This window comes from Pan paniscus, chromosome 10, assembly GCF_029289425.2.
Source record: "Pan paniscus chromosome 10, NHGRI_mPanPan1-v2.0_pri, whole genome shotgun sequence".
NCBI lineage: Eukaryota > Metazoa > Chordata > Mammalia > Primates > Hominidae > Pan > Pan paniscus.
The window spans coordinates 76,783,302-76,793,928 of NC_073259.2; the positions used below are offsets into that span (position 1 = coordinate 76,783,302).

Consider the following 10,627-nt stretch of genomic DNA (forward strand, 5'->3'; position numbering starts at 1 on the left):
CAGCTATAACATGTTCGGACACTTCAAGTTCTGCATTACTTTATTCGGAGGATACGTTTTATTTAAGGATCCACTGTCCATTAATCAGGCCCTTGGCATTTTATGTACATTATTTGGCATTCTCGCCTATACCCACTTTAAGCTCAGTGAACAGGAAGGAAGTAGGAGTAAACTGGCACAACGTCCTTAATTGGGTTTTTGTGGAGAAAAGAATGTTGTCCCAAGAAGATAAAAAATATTGTTAAGTGTGCAAGTTATTTAAAAAAAAAAAATTGGGCCAGGCACGGTGGCTCACGCCTGTAATCCCAGCACTTTGGGAGGCCAAGGCCAGCGGATCACTTGAGGTCAGGAGTTCGAGACCAGCCTGACCAACATGGAGAAACCCTGTCTCAACTAATAATACAAAATTAGCCAGGCGTGGTGGTGCATGCCTGTAATCCCAACTACTCGGGAGGCTGAGGCAGGAGAATCACTTGAACCCGGGAGGCGGCGGTTGCAGTGAGCCGAGATCGTACCATTGCACTCCAGCCTGGGCAACAAGAGCAAAACTCCATTTCAAAAAAAAAAAATTGGTGACAGACTCAATGATGGAATGATTTGTCGGAATTAACACAAAGCAGATTTTATTCATATAATGACTTTTTTTAAAGAGTCTCTTTTTTAAAAAAACTTAATTCTCTAAAACCAAAATGGTTCATGCTTCTTTTTAAAAATGATTGTATAAAATGTATGGAATGGTTAGCCTGGTGTGGTGGTGCACACCTGTAATCCCAGCTACTTGGGAGGCTGAGACATGAGAATCGCTTGAGCCTGGGAGGCGGAGGTTGCAATGAGCCAAGATTGTACCACTGCACTCCAGCCTGGGCGACAGAGCAACACACTGTCTCTCTCTCTCTCTCCATATATATATGTGTGTGTGTGTTTATATATATATATGTTTGTGTGTGTATACATATATACACATATATACACACACACATACATATACATATGTATATATATACCATCCCATATATATGTGGGATATATATATATATATATATATATATATATATATATATGGATATGGTTATATATATGGGATGGTTTGGTTGGTCCCAGCAAAGTACATGAAAATTAAAGTTCTGTGATAATGACAAAGGAATTGCTGTTACTGTACTGCAAATATGCTGTGGGTTCTTGGTGTTCAAACTCTTCTAAGGAAGGACACACAGTAGCTCTCTGCTTGCTGATAGATGGTGTCCCAGTGTGAGATTTGTTATTTTGATCAGAGTATTCAAATCAGAATTTAAACCTAGTGTTTCTATTTTAGTTTAGCTTCCTGATTTATATAAATGAAATCTCATTTATAAAGTATAATAAAGATGACTGTAAGACAAAATCCAATTCTAAAAGTATGATTTTTTTCTAGTAGAAAATTGATGTAAGAAATCATACATTATTCATACATTTATAGGTCATCTCTTTGAGTTTTCAGTGAACTATAGAAACTATATGGAGTTAAAAAACAAAACGGCAGCCAATCTCGGTGGCTCACACCTGTAATCCCAGCACTTTGGAAGGTTGAGGCAGGCAGATCACCTGAGGTTGGGAGTTCAAGACCAGTCTGACCAACATGGAGAAATCCCGTCTCTACTAAAAATACAAAATTAGCCAGGCATGGTGGCACATGCCTGTAATCCCAGCTGCTCGGGAGGCTGAGGCAGGAGAATCGCTTGAACCCAGGAGGCAGAGGTTGTGGTGAGCCGAGATCATGCCATTGCTCTCCAGCCTGGGCAACAAGAGTGAAACTCCATCTCAAAAAAAAAAAAAAAAAATAGCCCTATGTTTAAATGGCTCAAAGAAAAGACTATAAATGGAATTGAACATGTTTGTTAGCTGTTTGAGCATTTTATATTGGTAAATTTTTTATTTTCTTATTTTTTGTCTTACAGTCGACCAGGCTGGAATGCAGTGGCACAATCATGGCTCACTGCAGCCTCAGCCTCCTGGGCTCAAGCAATCCTCCTGCCTCAACCTCCCCAGTAGCTGGGACTACAGGTGCACACCAACATACCTGGCTGATTTTTATATTTTTTGTAGAGACAGAGTTTTGCCATGTTGCTCAGGCTGATCTCAAACTCTTGAGCTCAAGCCATCTGTCTGCCTCAGCCTCTCGAAGTGCTGGGATTACAGGCCTGAGCCACCACACCTGGCCAGTAATTTCTTAATCCTACCTCCCTGCTTCTATTGCCTAGCCCGTACATTTGAGGCTTCCATGGAGCTTTCTGTGGTACTGAAACACTTGGAGTGAACTGCAAACTTGGAGTGAACTACATCCAACCTTTCTAAGGTGGCTGGGGAAAATTCTTGTACAGCAAGTTGGGACAAAATAGCCATATAGATACTAGGCAGAAAAATTGGGATATTAGAGGAAATACATGATTTCCATTTATGGAGTGCTACATGTTTGCAAAATGTATTTCTGCTTTTCATCTTCTTGACATCTGAATATTAAAAGTAGTTGTTGATAATTTCATATAATAAATTGAGACATATCATTACTCTTGTAATAATTCATTTTCTAAATGTTATTTATCAACTTTCATGGAGAAAACAACTCTTAGGAGCACAAAGACCAGCCCGGGCAACATGGCAAAACCCTGTCTGCAAAAAATACAAAAATTAGCCGGGCCTAGTGGCACGTGCCTGTAGCTCCATCTACTCAGGAGGCTGAGGTGGGAGGATTTCTTGAGCCCAGAAGACGCAGGTTGCAGTGAGCCGAGATCGTGCCACTGCACTTCAGCCTGGGCGACAGACTGGACTCTGTCTCGGAAAAAAAAAAAAAAAAAAAGGGAAGAGCCACAAAATATACCTTTTGATAAGACAGTAAATTTTATGTTTTGTGTTTTTTAACACAATAAAAATATATATACACACATATAATATACCTTTGGGGTTTTTAGGATTTTTTTTTCCTGGACTCTGAAATGAGAAGCCTCGCTGAAAATCTGTTTTGGAGAATTCCAGTTTGTCAGTCAGTCTCTTGTGTAATTAGTACGTGTGGCTTCCTTCTTTGTTTTAAATATTCTTTGGTTCTTCTCATTTTACAAAGATATATATTTTTTGTGCTAAGGACAGAGCAATTAGTTTTTACCAGATAAGCCTCGGGTATTATGTTTGTCTAAGAAACATTCTCTGTGTATGTTTAAATTGTAATTATTTCCCAAAAGCTGAGGAAAATGTTTCAGCACAGTGAGGATTTGACGTCTGCACTGAGAACAGCTGAGTTTATTTGTGCCATTTAGAAATTCGTAACTGTAGGCTGGGCGCAGTGGCTTACGCCTATAATCCCAGCACTTTGAGAGGCCAAGGCGGGTGGATCACCTGAGGTCAGGAGTTTGAGACCAGCCTGGCCAACATGGCGAAACACTGTCTCTACTAAAAATACAAAAATTAGCTGGGCATGGTGGCGGGCGCCTGTAATTCCAGCTACTCGGGAGGCTGAGACAGGAGAATCACTTGAACCAGGGAGTCGGAGGTTGCAGTGAGCCGAGACTGCGCCATTGCACACCAGCCTGGGTGACAAGAGTGAAACTCTGTCTCAAAAAAAGAAAAAAAAAAAGAAATTTTTAACCTGAAATAGAACTTGGGGAGGGTGTTATATAATATATGTGTCAATAGGAAGGCAGTAAGAAGATTGGAGTAAGACAGGATGGGGTTACATGTATATAAATGAATAAAATAAGTACTGCTAAAACTTGAGTCTGATAAACTTTTTTGCCCTGAAGATAATCATCCCACTGAAAAGAAAACTCCCGGGGAAAATATGCCAGATACTAGGACCAAGCACGGAGACAAACCAGATACAGTGCTTTCAAAGAAAACATGCTGTCCTTTGTTACCAGTGTAATTGTAATTATTGTTTATTCTGTGTTAAGTGACTGAATTTCAATTTTTTACCTTTTAAAAATAAAGAGAACCTCTTTTTACTTCTCTATTGCATATGAGAGCCGATGGAAGAAGGATGGCATCTGTGTAACATATGCATGGTAACGCTGACGTGTTCAGCTGTTCATATTTGGCCTGTCCAAATAAGCAGAAATGAATGAAACAAAATTCCATCTCCTTTTAAAAATAACATAAAGGAGAAATCTATCTCTGTGAAATGAAGTAAGCATTCTTCTGTTTCACTTTTTAAAATACTTTTAAAATCTTGCTGTTTTCAACCTATTAATGACTTTTTAAAATTGTATTTCAAAGCAGAAACATTAGGTTGGGTATGGTGGCTCACGCCTGTAATCCCAGCACTTTGGGAGGCTGAGGTGGGCAGATCACCTGAGGTCAGGAGTTCAAGACCAGCCTGGCCAATATGGTGAAACCTTGTCTCTACTAAAAATACAAAAATTAGCCAGGTGTGGTGTTGCATGCCTGTAGTCCCAGCTACTTGGGAGGCTGAGGCAGGAGAATGGCTTGAACCCAGGAGGCGGAGGTTGCAGTGAGCCGAGATCACGCCACTGCACTCCAGCCTGGGCAACAGAGCAAGATTCCATCTCAATAATAATAACAAAGCAGCAACATTAATCAAGCACTCTGTATTCACTCCGTCAGTAAATACTGTCGGGTGAATGACTGCAGAATGGCCAAAGGTGAGAGTTTGATTAAAAGAAAGGAGACCTTGGCCGGGCACGGTGGCTCACGCCTGTAATCCCAACACTTTGGGAGGCTGAGGCGGGCGGATCACCTGAGGTCAGGAGTTCAAGACCAGCCTGGCCAACATGGTGAAACCCCATCTCTACTAAAAATACAAAAAAATTAGCTGGGCGTGGTGGTGGATGCCTGTAATCCCAGCTACTTGGGAGGCTGAGGCTGGAGAATCCCTTGAACTCGGGAGGCGGAGGTTTCAGTGAGCCAAGATCATGCCATTGCACTGCAGCCTGGGCAACAAGAGCAAAACTGTCTCAAATAAATAAATAATAAAAGAAAGGAGACCGGATTTATTAGATGTGGTCCGTTTTGTCTTTCTGTTCCCAAACTTAAACTGGATTATACCTGCTAATATCAGGAATATAATGATAATTGCATTCATTCAACAAAAATTTATTGAGCATATACTGTGTGCCAGGTACTGTCCTAGGCATTATGGATATAAAACAGTTTTTATGTAGAGACAGTCCTATATTTCCTATGATCTTAAGGAACATTTGTCTAGTATTAGAGATAGGACTAATTAAACAAAAACAAGACAAGAATAATTAAACAGCAAACTCAATGAATGCTAAAGGGAACATCGTTCTGTGAGCACATAACAAAAGAATCTGGCCCAGGCTTGGCACTTGTGGAGGGAGTCCATGAGGAAAGTTTGAGCTGCAGTCATAGATACATAGAAGTTAGCTAGCTAGGCAGAGGGAGGGTATTGCATTCTGGAAAGAGGAAATAGCACATACAAATGCCCAGTGGTTGGAGGAATTGTGATGCTTTTAAAGAACTGTAAAAAGGATGGAGTCTGGAGACTAAATTTGGGAGTGGGGAGACATGGTGTGTCCTGCACCTGGAAATGTAGATAGACCTCAGGCCATACAATACCTGGAGGCTATGGTAAGCATCTTTAGTAAGAGCAAGGGGGAGTGTTGTGAGCACTGTCACAGTAAATTTCTTTGTTTTGAAATTAGTGGAGGAGAACCAGAGAGATGCCAGGAGACCAGTTAGTTGGGAGATGACTGTAGTTAGAGATGGTGGTAGCTTCAAAGGTAGTGGAATGAGATAAGTGGAAATAATTGAGTAGCTGGAGTCAACTGGACTGGAGATGGATTGGAAATGGAGGGCATGAGAAGGGGTGAAGTTAAGGATCACACTTCAGCTGGGCGCAGTGGCTCATGCCTGTAATCCCAGCACTTTGGGAGGCTGAGGTGGGTGGATTGCTTGAGTCCAGGAGTTCGAGACCAGCCTGGGCAAACATGATGAAACCCCATCTCTACAAAGAATACAAAATTAGCTGGGCATGGTGGTGTGGGCCTGTGGTCCCAGCTACTCAGGAGGCTGAGGCGGGAGGATCTCCTGAGCCCAGGAGTTTGAGGCTTCAGTGCACCATGATCACGCCACTGCACTCTAGCCTGGGTGACAGAGTGAGTCCCTGTCTCAACAACAACAAAAAATCACACATGTCTGATTTGCGCAGCTTGATAGAGAATGGTGCCATTCTCTGAACTGGGAAACACAAGAAGAGGACTGAGGAGAGGGATGAGGCAGAGGAATATTATGGGCCTTCTTGATACTGAGATATCCAATTAAAGATGTTGGCCAGGCATGGTGGCTCAGGCTTGTAATCCCAGCACTTTGGGAAGCTGAGGCAGTCAGATCACTTCAGATCAGGAGTTCGAGACCAGCCTGACCAACATGGTGAAACCCCGTCTCTACTAAAAGTACAAAAATTAGCTGTGTGCGGTGGTGCATGCCTATCATCCCAGCTACTTAGGAGGCTGAGGCAGGAGAATCGCTTGAATCTGGGAGGCAGAAGCTGCAGTGATCTGAGATTGCACCACTGCACTCCAGCCTGGGTGACAGAGAGAGACTCTATCTCAGAAAAAAAAAAAAAAGATGTTAATCAAATAATCAGTTTATAGAGGCCCAGAACTCAGGAAAATGTTTAGTTGAGGTGGAGATGAAACAGGAGTTTCTGGGGTATGCCTGATAAGGAGGAAAACAGACCAAGATGAGCTTACTGAAGAAGATAGCATAAAGCAAGAACAGACTATAACTGAAGTTGAGGAACTCTGGTATACGATGATAGAACATAATGCTGCAAAAGAAACAGAGAAGGAACAAAGAGGCGGGAGGAAAATGGGCCGGGCACTGTGGCTTATGCCTGTAATGCCAACACTTTTGAGAGGCCAAGGTGGGTGGATCTCTTGAGCTCAGGAGTTCAAGACCAGCCTGGGCATCATGGCAAAACCCTGTCTCTACAAAAAATACAATAATTAATAGTTTCGAAAGAAAGAAACCTGCCAAGCAAAAGTCCGGTCTCAGCCCGGGAGCTAGTAGCATGCAGTGGAACAGGTCTCACCTGGACGGCAGCACTGGGACTTCCAGTCCAGACTCTGCCATTCACTGGTATAGCCTTTGGCAAAGCCTTTGGGCAAGTTGCTCGAATCTTACTTCTCAGTTTCTTCACCTATAAAATGAGGGCTTTGATCCAAATAATTTCCAGGGGACTGTCCAGCTCCAAAATCCCCTGATTCTGCTTTTTCAGATTAAAATTATAATTTCTTATTTGCTTATAATAAAAGTAGATTGAATAAATTAATCAGAAGGGTTTGGTTTGTTTGACCTTTTTTTAATTTTAATTTTAATTTTTTATTTTTTGAGACAGAGTTTCCTCTGTCTCCCAGGCTTGGTTGCTGTGGCTCAATCTCAGTTCACTTCAACCTCCGCCTCCCGGGTTCAAGCGATTCTCCCGCCTCTGCCTCCCGAGTAGCTGAGATTACAGGCACCCACCATCATGCCCAGCTAATTTTTTGTATTTTTGTAGAGACAGGGTATCACCATGTTGGCCAGGCTGGTCTTGAACTCCTGACCTCAGGTAATCCGCCCACCTCAGCCTCCCAAAGTGCTGGGATTACAGGTGTGAGCCACCACGCCTGGCCTGTTTGACCTTTATAAGATCAATTTTTTTGTTCACAAGCATTTCTTTACTCATAGATACCATTTTTATAACTTATATGAGACGCATTTAATGTAATCATATTACTTTCTTATATTAGAAGATAGGATTTCTTCTGATGTATCGAAGTTACTTTATACTTCATATGAAGTCGTTAGGAGGTGAATTATTGCCAATTCAATGAATTATTTATGAGTATTAGGGGAATGTTTTTGTTATGCTGCTTTTAATTTGGAAAGCAGCATATCACTCAAACTATAGTAATTCACATTTTTCCATTTAACTAAAAATGTCTCGTAACTACTATGCCACAAGAACAAGCATGGATATTTATTTAACCAGCCAAGACTATGCATTTCTAAATATTTATTTTTTTCGGTTATCCATAGACTTTTCCTTTTGAAATCCAACGATCTGTATCAACCACATGTCTTCATTTTCCTTTTCCTGTTTGTCTTACTCTCCCCCCAAAAAGAGTCAGTTTCCTGTTTTCTCAATTTCTCAGTTTAAAATTAGAGCCCTATGGCAGGTGCCATGTACAGCTGCAAAGGTGGCAAGAAGCCCTGAGAAAGCTCAAGAAGCAGGTCAAGGGGGTGGGTAAGGAAGATGGGACGTTCAAGCAGAAACAAAAAGAGGAGCTAAAAGTGAAAGCCCCCCCCGCCACCAGCCCCCACCAGCCACAGGTGGAATTAAAGAAATCTGGCAAAAAATAAATTTTGTTATCCGTGCTTGGGGCGGTGACCCTTGACTCCATTCCTATTTAAACATCTGGATTCTCTGCCATAACATCTTTTGCCACCTATAGCTACAATAAAGTGTCGTCTTGGAGTCTGTTGTACATTTAAGAATAAACTTTTGTAAGGAAGTAAAAAAGAGTCTACAGTTCAGTGCAGGATAGGGATGGGTGGGCCTTAATTCAGGAGGTGGGAGGCTCAAAATCAATTACTCTATTGAGGAGATGGAATCTCCTGGAATCTCAAAAAGGATTTCCTTTAGGAATCATCAGACTCATCCGACTCGTCAAGTCTTTCTCTGCTTGGAGTTTTGTTTTGTTTTTATTTTGTTTTGTTTTAGAGATAGGTTCTCCCTCTGTCACCCAGGCTGGAGTGCAGTGGTGCAATCACAGCTCACTGCAGCCTCGAATTCCTAGGCTCAAGTGATCCTCCCACCTCAGCCTCCTGAGTAGCTGGGACTACAGGTGTGCACCAACAGGCCCAGATAATTTTATTTTTTGTAGAGACGGGGTCTTGCTATGTTGCCAGGCTGGTCTCCAACTCCTGGCCTCAAGTGATCCTCTTGCTCTGCCTCCCAAAGTGCTAAAATTACAGCTGTGAAACACCGCGCCTGGAGTTTAAAAGCAAGATTAACCTTTTTGGACTGGAGTTCTTAGAGAATTATGGTGTGACTCATTGACCATATTTGTTAGGATCAGCATTTTTATATGATTTAACACAAAATTTTACAGAAAAAAGTGCAAAAATGTTGTAAGGCACAGTTGGTTTCCTAAGCAAATGCCCATTCCTATTCTTTGTTCATCTCCACTCTAGAGGCTAGAAATGCTAAATTCTCTTTTTACCTTGTTGCCTTGTAGAGGGATGATCATATGACATCTCACCAATGGCACATAATTCAAAGTCTGCTGAGGATTTCTAGGGTATCCTGATTAAAAGGGACAGATGTGGCTGGTAGTGTCTATTACCACCTCCTTCCTGCCTTAAATGTAGCTGCGGATGTCTAGAATTGTGCTAATCAGCTTGTGACTATAAAAGAGAGGTGAAGAGAGCCAGATCTGAAAGTGGTGAGCCGACCAGGCATAGTGGCACACCTGTAACCCCAGCACTTTGGGAGGCCGAGGGAGGAGGATCATTTGAGCCCAGGAATTTGAGACAAGCCTGGGCAACATTGCAAAACCTGTTCTCTGTGAATAACTTAAAAATTAGTCAGGTGGCCGGGCGTAGTGGTTCACACCTGCAATCTCAGCACTTTGGAAGGCCGAGGTGGGTGGATCACCTGAGGTCAGGAGTTCGAGACCAGCCTGACCAACATGGAGAAACCCTGTCTCTGCTAAAAATACAAAATTAGCCGGGCATAGTGGCGTATGCCTGTAATCCCAGCTACTCGGCAGGCTGAGACAGGAGAATCGCTTGAACCAGGGAGGCAGAGGTTGCGGTGAGCTGAGACCATGCTATTGCACTCCAGCCTGGGCAACAGGAGTGAAACTCCATCTCAAAAAAAAAAAAAAAATTAGGTATATTGGTGTGCACCTGTGGTCTCAGCTACTCAGGAAGCTGAAGCAGGAGGATTGCCTGATCCTGGGAGGTCGAGGCTGCAGTGAGCCATGATCATGCCACTGCACTATATGCTGGGCAACAGAGGGAGACCCTGTCTCAAAAACAAACAAAACAAACAAACAAAAATAAGCACACACACAAAAAAGTGTTGAGCAGCTAAAACAATGCCGTTAGATGCCCTATCTCTTAAAAAAAAAAAAAAAAAAGATAAAAGAAAAGAAATTGGGTCTTGTGGCCGGGTGCGGTGGCTCACGCATAATCCCAACACTTTGGGAGGCTGAGGTGGGTGGATCACTTGAGCCCAGGAGTTTGAGACCAGCCTGGCCAACACGGCTTCTTGTTCTAGATGAAAAGTAAACCCCTATTTGGCTTACTCACTTAAAAAAATAATAATAATTAGAGACAGGGTGTTGCTATGTTGCCCTGGCTGGTCTCGCTTCTGGGTTCAAGTGATCCTCCTGCCTCAGCCTCCCAAAGTGCTGATATTACAGGCGTGAGCAACCACGCCAGCCTGGCTTAGCCACTTTTAATTATTACTCGTAGCTGCAAGAATGCCAATGAGCATTTGGGGTAAAAAGGGGCAAGAATGGAGGACCTGCTCTGTCTGTTGGACTTTGGAACTCAGGAAGCAACAACTAAGCGTACTCGTTGTCTTAGTCCATTTTGTGTTGCATAGAACAGAATACCTGAAACTGGG

General features: G+C 42.6%; 1 protein-coding gene across 2 annotated transcripts in view; it reads left to right on the forward strand.

Annotated features, from left to right (window-relative positions):
• Positions 1 to 10,627, forward strand: part of SLC35E3 (solute carrier family 35 member E3) — a 29,322-nt gene extending 18,695 nt beyond the window's left edge. For both annotated transcript variants that reach the window (XM_034936208.4, XM_003808716.5), the window contains one exon: positions 4 to 10,627. In XM_034936208.4, coding sequence (XP_034792099.1) covers positions 4 to 190 — 187 coding nt within the window. In that variant the 3' untranslated portion in view covers positions 191 to 10,627. The remainder of the gene's footprint in view (positions 1 to 3) is intronic.